This window comes from Pleurodeles waltl, chromosome 5 (genome assembly GCF_031143425.1).
Source record: "Pleurodeles waltl isolate 20211129_DDA chromosome 5, aPleWal1.hap1.20221129, whole genome shotgun sequence".
Lineage (NCBI taxonomy): Eukaryota > Metazoa > Chordata > Amphibia > Caudata > Salamandridae > Pleurodeles > Pleurodeles waltl.
Window position 1 is genome coordinate 299,831,815 of NC_090444.1, and position 17,983 is coordinate 299,849,797.

At 44.9% G+C, this 17,983-nt stretch overlaps 1 protein-coding gene across 1 annotated transcript in view; it reads right to left on the minus strand.

The window, feature by feature from the left end:
* Positions 1–14,415, minus strand: part of LOC138297023 (uncharacterized) — a 29,993-nt gene extending 15,578 nt beyond the window's left edge. Inside the window, exons 1-4 of the mRNA XM_069236541.1 lie at positions 14,262–14,415; positions 14,071–14,169; positions 13,795–13,923; positions 13,035–13,670 (exon numbers count right to left, since the gene is read on the minus strand). Of these exons, the coding sequence (XP_069092642.1) occupies positions 13,035–13,670; positions 13,795–13,923; positions 14,071–14,169; positions 14,262–14,280 (883 nt within the window). The 5' untranslated portion in view covers positions 14,281–14,415. The remainder of the gene's footprint in view (positions 1–13,034; positions 13,671–13,794; positions 13,924–14,070; positions 14,170–14,261) is intronic.
* Between the last annotated feature and the right edge of the window lie 3,568 nt (positions 14,416–17,983).

Consider the following 17,983-nt stretch of genomic DNA (forward strand, 5'->3'; position numbering starts at 1 on the left):
GTTTTCAAGAGGAACTTTGCCATCGGCTTGAAAAGCTTGACCTCAAGGATGTGTCGCCCTTGATATCCCCTATTAAGGGGGCCGGCAGTGACAGCGATGTCTCGAAAGATGGATTAAGCGGGGCATCTAACGTCGTTGACATTGAAGTTGAAGAATGTGTACCACCCCCGAATTCGCCCGTCTATGAAGACATGGGCTTCCAGGAGGACCCCGAGGCAGAGGCCTTTATTTTACAACCATCAGGTGTGAGTTCAGGCGCTGTTTCTGTCCCAATGGACCTCTGCGACTCCCAAGATTTCAGAGGAGCCGCTGAGTGTGAAGCGAATGCTGAGGTTAGTAAAGACATTTTTTATTTTATTTTTTTATGCCTGTATACTCTAATGTCATACTTTTAACTAATAATGTGTCTTGTGCTTTCTGTTTGAACCCTAGAACATAACAGAAGAAAGAGAGCCTCTAGAAGGGTCAGCTCCAAAGGTTAACACCGTAAATTTTTTCTGCTTATGCTGTTCCAGACAGTCTGAAAGTATTACAAGCCAGAACAAAGAGCCTCGTAAGAAATGTGTTTGCACCTACACTAGCCACGATCTTGAAAAGGAAGCTCCGGGCGTCCCCTGTGACACCATATGGCCGGTTAAAGGCTTTGCAGCTGCCGTTGTGAACGCGTGTGTTAAAAGGGATTATTATGACCTTTGCTACGGGCATAAAATTAATGACCCTCAACAGGAGGCTCACGAATGTCTATACGATGCATACACTGCAAGAACAATTCGTCACGTTTGTAACCGGATAGACACTTATCGGGTATATAAGCTGTTAAGGGTTGTGTATGGGCTGTCTGCTGTGAAGAAAAGTGTCCACTGTGACATGATGAAGGTCTTGGCTGCGGCTGTCCTTGAGATCCGATACGCTGCAGAGCCATGCTCAAAACTCGACCGCATGCACGGGATGTGTCCCCCCTTTGACAAACGTATGGTAGAACGGGTTATAGAAAGACGAATGTGTGACATTTATTATAAAAACAGAAGAATGTTGTCTTTAGCCCCTCGAAAACTGTTTTAAATAAATAAATAAAGAAATAAATAAAAAATAAATAAATAAAAAAAAAAAAAAAAAAAGTAGACCATTAATATGTTACTTAACGCTCCATACTTACTCACTTTTAGGAGGGGATTCTGGGTATCGAGGTGCAAGATGTCTATGAGTTACAACCGGGCTACATCTGTATCGGGAGATTGATTTTTGTGCTGGTTAAAGAAAGAATAGCTGAAATACAGCCTGTGACTCTGCGATGTCTGAACATTTCGGAACCTTCGGCCTTGTTGCAATGTAACTGCCATGAGTGTATCGCCAAGTGGTGTATCAATGGCCGGCTAAACGCATCTGTTAAATGCTGGGCCTTGGACAAAGACCACAAGCGCAAGTTAAGACTTTCACCTGAGACGGGGGTGCATGAGGCTTTGGAGAACATGACTGTAGATTATCTCACAAATAAAGGTTCTGCATTGTCCTATCTAGAACTGTATGAACTGTTGAATTATATCAGTATCCTGAGCGTTCAGAGTTATAGACGTGGGGAACGGGAAGTCATGTCTAGAGCTATTGAGAGTATAGCCATAAAAATATCAAAGTTTGTGTCGCTTAGGGTTTGTAAAGGAACATGCTCTGAGTAACATGTGTAGTGGATGTTGTACTATGTATACGTTTGTAAAAAAGGCCACATTGGATCCGGGTTTTGACATTTATAAGCTATGTAGCACAAAATGTCAAATACACGTTGATTGTATACCCCAGCCGCACATGTATGTTTTTTATGTTTAATAAAATGACCTTACACAAAACAGGTGTCTTTCATTTCGGGGTGTTGATGTGAGACAGCATGACGGATGCTGATTTAAGGAAGCTTTATTACGATAAACAGGGGGTTGGAAGTTTCGGAGGCTCCGAAGCTCTATTTAGAAGGGCTCGAGCTGAAAATGAATCTGTAAAACGTGCCAGTGTGAAGACTTGGTTAGCTGGGGAAGAGGCTTATTCGCTGCACAAACCTGCCAGGAGGCGCTTTAAGAGAGCGGGCCACCGTTGTTAACGCACAGCTCGATTATCAGTGGCAGGCCGACATAATCAGTCTTCAAGATCTAGCAAAACATAACGATGGCGCCATGTATATATTAACCGTCATAGACGTCTTGTCCAAATACGCCTATGCAGAGGCGTTAAACGATAAAAGTGGTACCAGCGTTACAGCTGCTTTTAAAGACATCTTCGCTAGTGGGCGTGTGCCCCAGAAACTACAAACAGACGCCGGAAAGGAATTTTTAAACAAACATTTCCAAAAATTATTAGACCTGCACGCTGTTCAACATTTTGTAACGCACACAGAGGTAAAGGCTGCTGTTGTAGAGCGTTTTAACCGTACTTTAAAGTCAAAGATGTGGCGATATTTCACCGCCAACAACACCTACAGATACGTGGATGTTCTAAAGGCTTTTATAGATGTTTATAACGCCACCTACCACAGGACAATCAAAATGGCCCCTGTTAAGGTAACAAGGGATAATTCGTTAACGGTGTGGAGAACGGTGTACGGTGGGCGTCTCACACAGAAGGTCAAGAAACCGGATTTAAAAGAAGGGGCTCATGTCAGGGTTTCAAAGTTGAAGGGGGTCTTCACCAAAGGCTACCAACAAACATTCAGCGATGAGATATTCATAGTGGAAAGTGTGCAGCTTAAAGAAGGGGTATATATTTACAGGTTAAAGGACTACGCTGGGGAAGAGGTATCGGGTGTCTTTTACACAGAAGAGTTACAAGAGGTGCCCTACGACCCGAACAGGGTGTACAGGGTTGAAAAGGTTCTGAAAAGAAAAGGGAGCGGAGCCCGGCGACAGGCGTTGGTCAAATGGCGCGGGTGGCCCGAGAAATTTAACAGTTGGGTTCTGGCCAGCTCGTTGCACGGTGTGTGAGGTATAGCTGTAAACGCTATGATGGAGAACTCCCCTTTTTATATCACGCTGCCATCCAACGCTTCGAAGGACATGTTCCCAGACAATCAGATTTCGAGTTATACAGTGAAACTTGCAAAGCCAGTGGATTTGAAAGGCCCGTGGGAGGTGGCACTAACGGAAATACAGTACCCTAGAACTTGGAATACCTTTACAAAGGCCGATGTTAAATTTCATATAAAGCGACCTCAGGATGCACTGACCTATAACTTGTCTTTCCCGCACGGCTATTACCCTACCGTCGCAACGGTGGTCGATGCCATCAACAAGTCTATAGCCAGCACTGAAGCGTATGCGAATATATATCTGGTATTGGATCACGTTAGAAGAAAGGTGGTTCTTAAAGCCCCAGAGTTCAGTACAGTGTTTAAATGTAGTGGTAAATTACAAAGGGTTTTAGGGACCGTACAGCATCACCAAAGGCAGATGGATCCAGACCCTACATGCCCCGATATTAACGGCGGTTTTTATACACTCTACGTTTATAGCGACATTGTAGAGCCGCAGAGGGTCGGGGATAGTTATTCCCCTTTGTTGAGGTGGGTCCCGGTGCAGGGTGAAAATAACGCAATGGTTAATATACAACATCACAAACTCGACTATGTTGCAATTTCTAAAAACCATTTTGACACTATAACCATCATGGTGTACAACGATCAGTCGGAGCCGGTCGCCTTTAAATACGGGAAAGTTATTGTTAAGCTTCATTTAAGGCCACGGCGCGAAGGTGACTATTAGACAGCTGCAATGGTCACCATGAAAACCTACGGGGATCCCTCGATGTACAGGGACTATTATAGAGTTCAGGCCGGGTATGGCGGTCCCCAACCCTACTTTCAAGGGGCTCCGGTTATGTATGGGGCGGGATTGGGGGGTTTCTTCCGGAGCATGTTTAGATGTGCCATGCCCTTTTTGAGAAGAGGGTTCGAAATTGCAAAACCTCATGTTAAAGCGGCAGCTACAAACATAGCCCAGGACGTTGTGGGCAGTGTAACGTCTGCGGTAGCAGAGCGCATGAATAGACAGCCCCAAGAAGGAGCGGGGTTGCTGTATAAAGCGCATGGTTTTGTTAAAAGGAAGCGAAGGGCATCGCTGCGTAGGGGACCGCCAAGGCCCTATAAGAAGCGCCGGACTACTTCAAAAGGCCCTCACAAAAGAAGAGTCATAAGACGGAAGAGATCAACCAAGAAGAAGAGAACTCGTTCTAGTGCGAATATTTTTTAAAACATCGATCATGGCCTTCGTACACTGTGCATCGGGTGAATGCGCCAAATCTGAGTTAGATCTGTTTTCTCTCAAACCCACACAGACAAGCATTGAAAACAGTTTTTTCATGGAAGTGTCGCCGATGGCCGCTCTGACACCCCTTGCACCGATAGAGTTTTATGTGTCGGGATCCACGGATATGTACCTTGATCTCAACAATACTCTCCTGCACCTCGTCTGTAAAATAACCAAAGCGAACGGTGACAACATCGAGGATGATGCTAGAGTGGCCCCTATAGCCTATCCCATCGCAACAATGTTTAATCAAGTGGACATTAACCTAGGCGATCGCCTCGTCACACAGAGTGATAACATGTATGCCTACAGGGCCTACATAGAGAGTATTCTAAATTATAGTCGTGATGCGCTGGACACACATCTTTCAGCGGGGCTCTTCTACCGAGATACCGAAGCGCATTTGGAGAACACAGCTTTGGACGGAGACAACGAGGGTTTTAAAAAAAGAGCCAGCTTCGTCGCCGGCAGTAGGCAGTTTGACCTCCTGGGGCGCGTACATTCAGACCTTTTCTTCCAAGACAAACTGTTAGTCAACGGTATTGATCTTAAGATCAAACTCAATCGTAACAAGGACTCTTTCTGTCTCATCAGCGGTGATGCAGAGCAGTATAAACTGGTTATATTGTCAGCGAGCCTGTTTGTAAAGAGAGTGAAAGTGTCCCCAAGTGTCAGACTAGCCCATGCTGAAGCTTTACAATTATCGAACGCCAAGTATGCCATTGAAAGAGTTGCTCTGAAGATATTCAGCATCCCCGCCGGAACCCGATTAACGCAGCAGCAGAATCTATTTCTGGGGCAGTTACCGAAACTCATCATCATAGGGTTTGTGGACAATACCGCTTTTAGTGGCGCCTACAACTCAAACCCTTTCAACTTCAAACACTATGATATCAACTATGCCGCTCTGGTTCACGAGGGTGCTGTGATCCCCGCAAAACCTTTCACGCCGAATTTTGGAACATCAAATTTTGTCCGGGAATATCTAGGACTGGTCTCGATAACGGGGAAACAGCTGCGGGACTCAGGAGTAGTTGTTTCAAGGGAAGGGTATGCTGCAGGCTACACGCTGTTTGCGTTCGACCTGACGCCGGACATGGAAGATGGCGACCATTACAACCTGATCAAAAACGGAAATCTAAAAGCGGAAATACGTTTTACACAGGCACTGGCGGCCAATGTGAACATGGTTGTGTTCTCTGTATTCGACAGTGTTATTCAGATCAACCACGCCCGTCAGCTTATGTTTGACTACCATTGAAAAAGTGTAAAATAAAAATTAAAAATTTTTTTTTTTATTTTTTAAAAAAATATATAAAATGGACACTACTGAGATACGTGACTTCTTAAGTATACATAAATATGCTAAGAAATACTTTCTAGGGGTATACCCTAGCGATGGACTACCTGAAAAGATAGGTCCGGAAAGGCCCCGTACCCTCGTCTTTAACACCGATCCCCATTACAAGGGTGGGGCACATTGGGCGGCACTGTTTCTGGATGTGGACAAGGTTATAGTGTTTGATAGTTTAGCTGAATTCCCTAAGCATAGTATTTATACAAAGCCGATATTCAAATATGTAAAAAAAGCATCACCCACTGTTGTGTATAATAAACTGCGGGTACAGGATCCTATGGCCATCACATGTGGGGAACATTGTATATACTTTATTAGTAAAATGTCTGAAGGTATAACGTTTAGAAATTTTTTAAATCTATACTCAGATGATTTAGTAAACAACGATGATGTTGTTATGAAATATGTGAATGAAAACTACAGGACAATGTCACACGTTGTTAAAACAGACTCGGGTCTCTGTCAAAAGTGTAAGGTCTTGTAAAGCTGTTATTTGTACTTGTGAGTGTCTAAAATAAAAAACATCTTAAACAAGCTTTCATCCTAGGCATTTTTTTTTTAATCCGTACTGTGTACATTTTCAAACCATTCATAAATAAAAAGATGGCATACTCCGGCTGAAAATTTAAAAGTGTTTATTACAAGCATGTTTCAACACGAACATTTACATGGTTAAACATATAAAATGAAGCACATTTTTTCGAACCGTAAAAACTTTTAACAAAAAAAACTGTACATGTGTGCAAAATTAGATCGGTAGCCATGTGTTCATTTTGAATAGTCTCTTTTTAGGCCCCATAGGAAGATCAGCACGGTCCCGAGCGGGTGTTAGTTGTGGAAAGAAAGGCGATGTCGATATAGCGGGGCTCCTTGTAAAAATAGCGGGGGCCGGGTCTTTTAAACTTTCAAGCTTACGGCGATTCTCGGCATTTCCGATGATCGTGGAGGGAATGTTGAGTTCCGCAGCTGCATTTAGGAACTGTTCCCAGCCTCTAGGAGCTTCTCGTGTTGTTAGGGTTTTACCGTGTGTGAGACCCCGGACCAGATCATACATATGGGAACCAGCAACCGGCTGCCCTTTGTAAACGAATTCACCCCGGGCGTTCCAAGTGGTCAAATCTTTAGTAGTACTCATTTTACTGAGTAACATTTGCGCAGCCCCTCTATATTTCTGACTGATATTTTTTAAAAGGTCTAAGACAAAGGCATCAGTTGTGGGTGTGGGCCCTATGTCATGAGCCTGCGTAGAGGGTCCAGGCGGCTGTTCAGCATCTGGGGTGTACAGCGTCAGTTTGGTTTTTTCAGAGGTGAGTTGCTTGTAGTATTGTAGAAAGTTTTGAAGGGCTCCTGAGTAAAGCCCTGCCTTGTCGTGGGGTTTTAAATCAGTCCGGTTCAAAATGGCTTTGATTTCCGCATCGAGACGATGTGTTTCGTTTTTGCGTATGTCCCAGACGTCCGTGTTAGAAGGGGACAGATGTTCCACCTGTTGCCGGGGGCACGAGGTACATTTTGTGGGCGTGCTCCATCAGGATCGCGACAGTAGCCCTGTGATTAGGGGTATAGCTATACCTAACAACGACCCTATAAAGCCTCCTGACTGTTTGAACAGTTTTCTTTTGGAAAGGAGTGAAGCCCTCTTATTGCTGAGCTTCTTAATAATGTGGCGTTTCTTCTTCAGAACCCGGAACTGGCGCGTTGATATAGGGACATTACCTTTTAGGGTGTTTAGGGCTATTTCTGAAATGGCGGCCACTAAATCATCCGTGGCAGCGCAGAGGATGGCTTTTCTTCTCGCGGGGCTGGCCGTGATCAACATTTTTAGAAGTCCTAAATTACGTCGTAACCGAGCCGACATTGTGGGGACCTTATATTACAAGGTTTAGAGTGTAAATGTTATAAGCAGCTTTTTACTTGTTCTTTTTATAGTTTTTGGACACTGTTTTAGGCGTGTAGGCGACTGGGAAGTCCGGGGGTATTATGCCGGATCGTAGTCTGTAGTCTTCAAAAGTGTTGGGTTTCAAATCCACCAGTAAGTAGCCGTGGGGTTTTGCTGTAGCATCGTTAAAGGCATCCATGAAAAACTGGGTGTTGCCGGGGTACATTTGTTTAGCTATAATTGAGATTTGAAGTTTGTCTCTAGGGTTTTTAAATAAGACCAGGTATGAGGCGTTGAGAGTTATGGACCGGCTGCTCTTGCCCTTGTAAAACAGGTTCTGCACTATATAGCATATGCTCAGATTGCGGTGGTGTGAATATTGCGTAAAAGCCCGCTCAAGCTCGGGGTGGTCCCCTCCTTCACGCATGAGGTCATCCACCACGACCATGTTTACAAGGTGTTTTGGTAGCAAGTCATCGTCGTTGAGATTATCGGGGATACCCTCTATAAATCGAATGTGGGGAAATTTTAGGGTGAGCTCAGTGTAAAGATCCTGCCAGCATGAATAAAGCCACACGATGTTGTTAGGGGTCTGAGATAAAACACCGGGAGCGTTTTCTAACAGTTTCTTTATAAAAAAACTTTTACCGCTATTGGAGGGCCCCGCTAAAACGCAGGAGAATGGGTGCTGCAGTCTGGTGTCCATATCTGGGCGATGTTCAAACCTCTAATGGCTTTTAGTAACCGTAAGGCAGTGTTTTGTAGTCCGTTGTGAGGACCCGTTTGTCAAACACTACTCTTAAGGTTTTAAACATAGGCTGTGTTGTAATTTCCCATTTTTTCTTGGACCTGACTATGCTCGGATGGTTTACAACAATGGCTTTGCTATTTTTGTGATCGCTCGATGCAGAGTATTCGTGCACCAGGCCCTTCAGACTGTCAAAGTTTATTTTAATCGTATTGTTGACGTTTAAAGTGATACCTTTGACTTTCATGCAAACCTTGTTGCTTGAGGTCTTATAACTGTACGTCTTAGGGCCTGATGAGGTAAATTCCTGTATATACTCCCCCTTTTCGAGCTCGCTGGTCAAATCCCCTAGATAATCACCCAGCGGAGGATCTTCATCACCCTCTTTACTCACAAAGATAACAGAGTCTGTGTCATGGTACAAACACCGTTCCTGAAGCTGGTCCAACAACCTGTAAAGCTCTAACCTGGCATGAGCGGTTGTGAAGCAGGCTATAAAGATGTTTATATTGTTACACGTTGTGGGGTACTCTTTGGCGTATTTCCAGCATAGAACGGCCGTCTCGTCGTCAATAAATTCACAACTGGATACGTCATAAACAGGTGTGAATATGTACTTAAAAAGCTCATCCGGATCTGTGACGATGGATGTGTTTGACAAATTGGTCCGCTGTGCGAACTTTCCCCACAAGGAGTTGAGACAGAGCTTAGCTAACTGCCGGCGGGCGGGGTTAACCTTAATGAACGCAGGTCTCAGTTTAATACCCTCGCGAGCTTTGTAATCAGCGATATACTTTTTCTTTGAGGGCTCATCGACACACCATTCTGGATACCCCGAGGCCTCCTGCTTGTCTCTAAGAAACAAGTTTATGTACTCAGAAAAGAGCTGTGTTGTTGTATTTGGAAAGTGCCAGACTTCCAGGATTTTACCAAGCCGATACCCTTTCTCTAGGGCCGTCTGCACCTCAATGGTACACCACGTCCCTTCCAGCAGCCTCTGCTCATCACTATGCCGACATTCGCTAAGCTGTTTACTTTCAGCGCAGGTACGGCATAGGGGGAACATTAGCTTACCGTCGACTCTATAAGGGAGCACCGGAAAGTAAAGTTTCCGCGGAGGGTGAATCTGACACTTAATGATTCCAAAGTACTCTTTGAGAGGTTTAAAGTTCCTGTATACAATTGTAGGGTGGCCCACAGGGTACAACTTCACCTTGTTCACAAATGGATACAGACTAGTGAAGTCGTAGTAATGTATTTTCTCACCAGGGCCAGCTACACGGTACAATTGAATGGCGTTTGTACGGCCGCCGAATAAGGCGTCACGGGGCTCCAGCGGTGAAGGTAGCTGCTGGCTCTTAATAAAAGTGCTCAGTGCGCCATCTTTCGATAGCTCAGTTACCCAATCATGTTCCCAGAGAGTTCTCAGAACAAACCCACAACTCTCAATATACTGCGCCTTTGCCAGAGTCCGGCGGTACAGATGTTCAAACGTGGTGCCCTGCAGTCTATTAAATTCATGGGGTTTGTAACACTGAGGGCAACCATGGTAAAAACAACCGTTGAACTCAAAGGCCGTTGGAACACCGTTAATTAATGCATACCCGTCTAGATAGTAGCGGCCTAGACGGTATTCGCCGCCCTGCAAAGCGTGCTGAATGAAGATGCTCTCATTCGCAGAGACGTACATGAGCCACTGAATAGAAGGTGTGGAGTAACGTTTCTGCTTGCCGTTATAGAGGTCAGGTGGTATTAAGGCGATAGTTTCAGACCTTAAAAACATGTGTTTATAAATAGACATGCACATTGAAGCCAGAGTAATGTTTTGAAATGGGTCCAGGTATACAGTTATTTTTTTTTCACGCTCGCACGGATCTGTTTCAATAAACACGACCCGCTTCGTCATAGCCACCACAACATCTCTGAATAGGTTGCATGCTTTTCGCAATATCATAACGTCCGCCTGACAGTATGCTCTCAATTCAGTTTGGAAATGAAACCGTTTTTCACGGTTTTCATCGTACCACTGTAGAAAACTCTCTTTTTCAGAGGGCATCATATAATCGCAACCATAACTGTCGGGCGGAGGCATAGGCCCGAAGTAATTCTGATTAGCCCATGTGTTAAAAAAGTGTGGGAAATAACCTTTACAGCCTTCAAACCCAAAGGCTTTTGGCAGTTTGCTCAACTTCATGGGCAGAAAATTCAAGGTGTCTATGAACCTAATGTCAAAAGGCACAACCTTAAGCAGCATTAGTTTGGAACCTTGGGTTATGAGACTAACGGGAAGCTTTTCATGTATCAGGTCCCTGATAATGAAAAAAGAATCATATGCTTTGGAGTTGTGAGCCAGAAATGTATAATCCTGGTATCGGGGTTGCATAAATGTGAGGAGGAAATCATTCACGCAAGTCCGACCTTCAAACTCCCAGCTCCCATCACCGGTTAGATGGTGGGCGTAAATATAGTTTGGTTGGTGCACCCCCGTCTCTTGCGTACACTCTATGTCAAATACGATATAGTCTTCTGTTTTTTTCTGGTAGTGACTTCTGAGCATGTAACACTCATGGGTTGTTCCGGCTATAAAAGGAGCTGTACACCTAGGGCACTGCATACCTTCACATTTGTGATCGACAGGTTTATAACGGCCGCAAGTCCCACAGTCGGCTTTAAGAACACATTGGGCGAGGCCTATGTGCGTGTTTAAGCAGTCTTGCGACCGACAAAACAGCTTGCACGTTGGACAGTTCACTTTCAGAGCATTGTCATTGACACAACCGTCCCTCTGACACATTTTACAGTGTAATTCACACTGGTGTTTGGTCCGGTTGTTGTATATGTGATCGCAATGCTCACACACATACTTGGCGCCTAGAAAACCCTTCAGGTTCAAGACACCGTAAAAGTGGTTTTCATGGTGTAGCACATACACGGTCTTGTTTTTCACACCTTCATTGGTAGTGAAGTACTTCCAAGAACCTGCATGGTATAGAACTTTAACCGTCACGGCGAAGTGATTCTCAAAAAGTCCCAGATCCCCAAAACCGACCATTTTGTCAGTCGGTATCTGAAGCGCCTCATGTGCTGCTACAGCCATAGCCATAATGACGGCGTCTGGGGTAGAGCGGTCCATCAATAAGCCTGCAATGCTTGCGGCCAGACACATGTTGGTAGCTCCGGTATTAAAATCGAGCAACCACCGTGATTTCTTGTCAATGATTTTACTGTACATAACGCTCTTTAAGGCTCTGGAAGCACCCCCCTCGCGCCCCCTAACAACGAGGGAGATGATTCTAAAGGACCCGTACGCCAGTAATTCAGCCTTGCTCTGTAAAAGTTTAGATAGGTTTTCTAAAAACGTTACAGCGTCAAACACATCCCGAGATGACCGTCTGGTGAACAGGGGACTATTGAGACCCTGTCCCTGAAAACGCATCTGAAAGAAATCATTAGGACCCACATCGTGTAACAATCGTTCGATCAGCGTTTGCACAGCCTGATGTATAGCTATGATGCCATGATCTGAGGAGTGTAGGCGATCTAGGTTAACGAACCTAAACTCCTCATAGTGTTCTGTAGCGTTAAACCGCTCTACAACACGACTATACCGTCTCACACTTTCCATAAAAACTGGTTCTGAAGCCTCAGTTTGAGAATTACTGGTTGTTGGAGAGCTCCCAGGGGTGTGGTTAGATGTAGGTGTGTTTTTAGACCTTCTGGTAACGCAGAGTCTGGCTTTCTTTAACTTTTTTATTACCAGCTTGCGTTTTCTAGAGCTACCAAGCCACTCTGGCTTCTTATGGGCCCATCTGGTTTTTGGTAAACGACCCCCGCCGATCTGAACAATGTCTGGCTTGTTTACAAGTGGTGACACTGACACTACACCGACTTCGGACGGGGCTCCTCCAGACTGCTTAAGGCTGAGACGGCTCGGACCGCCACCCCCAGACGGCCTGTAAAGACCCGCAGCACCTCCTAACTCTATATTTTGAGGTCTTATGGGTGCAGGGCTTGGGGGTTGACATGACCTCTGACTATTGAGCGCTCGTAAAACTCTTAGAGCTCTACTAAGCAGGTGCTGGGGCTTCTTTTCATATTTAGACCTATGGCCCCCTGTACTGGTAAATGTAGTTCTAACATTCCCCGGGTATGTACGCTCACCTAGTCATGACGGGATGTTACCCATGGCCACAATTGTTGAAGCGCAAGTTTGGGCCATTGTGTTTCTACACCGAGCCATCAGCTGTTTTAAAACCTTTATGCTAGCTCTGGATGCCCCTCTATTACCGTCGTTCTTACATAGTTTTAAAGTTTTTAGACGGAGTTGGCATTTTAACTGTCTGAACGAATGATGGATTTCTTTAACGTAGTTGTCTAGAACTCTAGCCCGGCTTGAAAGGTTTGTTTCAAGGCCAGTACTTGTGACACTAGAGGGGTGATTGCCAACTCCCTGAGCATCCCCAGTTATAGGACAGCGGCCGTTGTTATCACCCCCAATCACGGCTGAGGGATCAGAGCGGGCCGTAAAAACAGGATTCCAGTGTGAACATCCAGGAGTTTGAGAGCCCTGATCATCGCTCGAGGGTGTTCCAAAACTCTGATTTTGCGTTCCGCTACACCCTATACTGCTGTCGGGGTATATTGATGATGATGGTGAAGACCATTGCGCACGGGCACTTGGCGCAGGACTGGTGGGGTCGTATGCCCCCGGGGGTGTATCGGGGGACATCAGACATGGGGATGCCGGGGCTTCAGAACTTTGGGTAGTACCAGCTAGAGCCTTAAGAAGCTCTATACAGTGGGAGTAGGGATCCTCTGCAGGGTGATCATTTTCCATGGAAGGGTCACATAACACAGCGGGGATAGTTGTACACCCTGGAGAGGTTAGGTCGAGGCCAGACACGCCGGTATTAGAACTCTGGGCCCTAGGGGGAGCCGGTTGTACCTTAACAAAATTTTTAAAAGACAGGTCTAGAGGCCCAGATTGTTGCTCAGGGTTCTGGAACTTCTTCCTACGATTCTTTAAGGACAGCCGATTTATTTTAGGGTTGCTGCACTGTTTTGGGGACCCTCCAGAGGCTTCACAAGGTGCAATCAGTTGGGCGCTTGGTGTTGTAAGAACGATAATGTCCGGATGGTCACACCCCAAACCCGGGATAGTTGTTGCAGAAGTGCCCGCTGTACTAGGTATTCCCTTTATGATGGATGATGTGGTGTCGTTATGAGTTGTACCTGGTCCAGGAGCGACGGATGTGGAGATGTTGCAGGGCGGGTCTCGGTGCTCTGGTTGGCTCACGAGTACCGATGACTTTGTGGGGTTTTGAACAGTCCCAGTGTAGACCTTTAAAGATGACATCCGCGGCTTAGGCTGAGGGCAGGCGTCTCCGGAGCTCTGGTGTGATGATTCTAGGACGTAAAGATAGCAAAATATAGATTAGGGCTAGTTAGAGCGGCTATACCTATGGGTCGGAAAGACGTTTAGACACACGCTGCACTGTATACACCAAACTCTACATTTTCTTAAACTCACCATGGTTTTTCCGGCTTGAGGGTCCCTTCTTAATGGGCGGGCCGTCCTTAGAACCAGGGGACTTCCTTTTGCGGGGCTGTTTTTTAAGCTTTCCATCCATATCCCGGCTCGCTTCATCCATAGGAGCCCCTCGGGATAAAAAACATAAAAAAATAATGTTACACATACAATATAATACATAGACTATACGAACTCACTGAGATGACCAAATATAGGTCTGATTGTTAGACCCTGTTAGGTTTTCAATGGGGGTACAAAAAGACCCCTAATATATACCTGCAGAAACGTTATCCTGTGACAAGGTGCTTGACCCCTCTTGAACATGGAGGATTTGTTGGAGAGAGGCAATCGCGCACCTGAGTTCTGCATCATAACCTATGCAAACACATGGGTGCCCATTAGAAGTAAAATAAAAAAATAACATTCCTGACAACGTCGTTCAGAACGACCAAGGTCCTGTAACTCACCTTGCTGCACGGTCTCCATTTGCACAGGGGGTTCCCCAGACTCTTGACAGTCCTGTGTACAAGAGAGACAGATTTACCTTTAAACATACCACAATTCATCTTCTACGTCCGAACCCTTCATAAAAGCACAACAAGGGTAGGACAAAAAGAAAAAAAAAAAAATTTAAAAATAAATTTTAAAAAAATAAAAAAAAATAATAATAAATAAATAAAAAAAATTATAAATAAAAAAAATTTTTTTTTTTTAAAAAAAAATGTATCTATCAAGATTCAAATTGTTGAATCCCTATGTTCTGTAAGTATAAATACATATTGACAACTGTAAAACTTTTCTCAAAAACTATACACGGTTTAATAAACAAATTCCACATGGTGGCGCTCTTGCATAATACTACCTCTAGGACTGTCTCTATAAGACATAGACTGGAAAGTGGATCCTAGGATCCAGGCCTGGTTTTCACCCTAGCTGAACAAGGCTGTGAACCATGTGTGGGGCGGAGCTCAGTCTAAACTCCTAGCTGAGCCAATTCCAACACCACACAGTCTTTGTTTTAAAAGAAAAAGAAAATGGCCGGATGTGGATGCAACATGTGTGAGGTCCTGGGTTTTTTCAAGGCAACAAAATCAGATCCAAAGCCATCCTGAACTACGGTGAGTGGTGTGGGGTACTTGAGGGGTCTGAAAAGCTTTTAGCAGGGATAGTTATTTTTTAATCATTATTATTTTAATTTATTTCAATATTTTTTTTTATTTATATGCTTTTAAAAAAAACGACCTTGTAGGCCCCTAAACCCCTGTCCACACTTGCCACACAAACACACACAGATATATATATATATATATATATATATATAAATAAATAAATATATATATATATATATATATATATTTTTTTTTTTTAAAGGCTGCCACATGGCGGCCTGGGGGTCTCTGAGCCCTGTGCTCAGGGACCTCATATATGTATTTGTATTTTTTTTTTTAAATGCTGCCCTATGGGGCCTTGGGGGCCCCAATCCCAAGGCCCCCAAAACGCTATTCATTTTTATTTCTTTTTTTTTATATTTGTATGGGCCCTAGGGCCCTAGCGCGCGAGGTCAGGGCCCCACAGACCCGGGCCTCGCGCCATTACTATATTTTTTTTTTTTTTTTTAAACAAGCAAATGCCGCACTCTGGCGGCAAGCGATCGGATCCCCGAGACCTTGGGAACCCCACGAGGTCTTGGGGATCCGATCGGATGGTTTAATTAGAGAGAATACCGCGCTGAAACACGCACGGCATTCTCTCTAATTAAACTTTCAACGCGGCTCTCAGAAGCCGCAGGGGTGTTCCCCAGCGGCTTCTGAGAGCCGCGTTGTTAATAAACCCATTTAAAAAAAAAAAAACTGCCGGTAGAGGTCTCCGAGGCTGTAAACGCTCGGAGACCTCGTTATCAAGTTAGGAGATCTCTTCACGGAGGCATCGCGACCTCCGAGAAGAGATCTCCTAACTTGATAACGCTGTCTCCGGGCTTTTACAGCCTCTGGAGACACGCGCTATTAACTTAACCCGAGCTGCTTTCAGAGACAGCCCGGTCTCTGGGAACAGTTTTGTTAAGTTAATAACGCGGGTCCCCAGAGCCCAGGACGGCTTTGGGGACCCGCGTTATTAACTTAACAAAGCGGCTTTCAGAGACCTGCAGGTCTCTGGGAGCCGTTTTGTTAAGTTAATAACGCGGGTCCCCAGAGCCCAGGACGGCTTTGGGGGACCCGCGTTATTAACTTAACAAAGAGGCTTTCAGAGCCCTGCAGTTCTCTGGGAGCCGTTTTGTTAAGTTAATAACGCGGGTCCCCAGAGCCCAGGACGGCTCTGGGGACCGGCGTTATTAACTTAGCAAAACTGGTCTCTGGGAGCCGTTTTGTTAAGTTAATAACGCCGGTCCCCAGAGCCCAGGACGGCTTTGGGGACCTGCGTTATTAGCCTAGCACAGCGGCTTTCAGAGACCAGCAGGTCTCTGAAAGCCGTTGTGCTAGGTTAATAACACCGGTCCCCAGAGCACAGACCGGCTCTGGGGACCACGAGTTATTAACCTAGCAAAGCTGCTTTCAGAGACCTGCAGAGACCTGCAGGTCTCTGGGAGCAGTTTTGCTGAGTTAATTACTCGAGCCCCAGAGCGCAGTATGGCTCTGGGAACCTAGTGATTAACTTAACAAAGCAGCTTTCAGAGACCTAGTGGCCTCTGAGACCAGTTTTGCTAAGTTAATCACAAGGGCCCCAGAGCTCAGGCCTGCTCTGGGGGGCCCTTGCTATGAACATTTTGGCGCGGCTCTCAAGAGGCCTCGCGGTCTCTTGAGAGCCACGCCGCAAAAGTTCATAACCTGGGCCCCCCAGAGCTATGGTTGACCCCTTGGAACGTCGTTATTAATTTTAGAGCTCTGCACCCCGGAACTCATTGCGCTGAGCTCTAAAATTAACAACTAGGCCACCCCCAAAAGCTCACCACTTAAACACACTATTGCGGCCATATAATACTGGCCCATACCATAAAATACACATAAAAAAATACATAAAGAGCCACATAACATTTCCTGTACAAATTAAATACAGCCCCACCACTAATACCATTAGCTACACAACCCCTGAACCATGACGTACACAATAAGCCCACCAAACTGCCATCAAAATAAGTGCAACCCCACAAAAATACAGGCCCCTACATAGTCCCAGAACCAATATGTACATATTAAGCAGTCCAAATACACCCCACATCGTAAGTGCACTCGCCCTGAAATACATGCCTATACATTGCACATTAACCCCCAAGTACCAATTAAACAACCCCTGCCCCACAAAACAAGTGCAGACTTTAAAAAATACCGACAGATACACAGCCCCAGAATCAGCAAGTACACATTAAAAGAACACCATCCCACAAAATGAGTGCAGATTTTCAAAAATACATGTCCATACACAGGTCCAGAACCAGCAGGTACAATTTAAGCAGTACCAATACACTCCCCAAAATAATTGCGCCCCCATAAAAATACAGACAAATACATAGCACAAGACCCTACTAGTACCATTTAAACAAAATCACCCCACAAAGTAATTACAGTATCTCAAAAATACACTAATAGCAGCTTTTACATTTTTTTTTATTTTTTATTTATTTTTTAAAAGCAGGCATTTTACATCTCTATGTATAGTTAAACAGATTGGTGCTAATGTCATTGTTAAACTTTAGTAAAACACATACACACATCACACTGTTACAGACCTTAAGTAGAAGATGTTCAGCATCACCAGTCTGAGCTCTGCCCTTCATGTTTCCAGCCATTATGTCCTGATGCGTCCCTGCTTGCCACAAATGTCAGTATGTAGTTCAGAAAAAAAGAGGCCTGTGAAGTTGGGGGGTTCTTATACTAGGATCACAGTGGTAATTATGCCTGGGCTCTGTGATTGGTGGGACCTGGAAATAGGCATCTGTTATAGGTTAGCAATAGTTGGCCTTTGGTGTGTTTCAACTTTTAATTACTGGGTCTGTTTTCTAATTTAACCCCACCTCTGTCACCCCTGGAAAGAATGTAAGCCCATCTCTGTTTTAGATTAGCCATGCCACAACAACCTCTGTTGTGTTTCAAACTTTTAATTACAGGGTCAGTTCTGGGAACCCATGAAAGAATGTAGGCCCATCTCTGTTTTAAATCAGCCATGCCCCTCAACCTCTGTTGTGTTTCAAACTTTT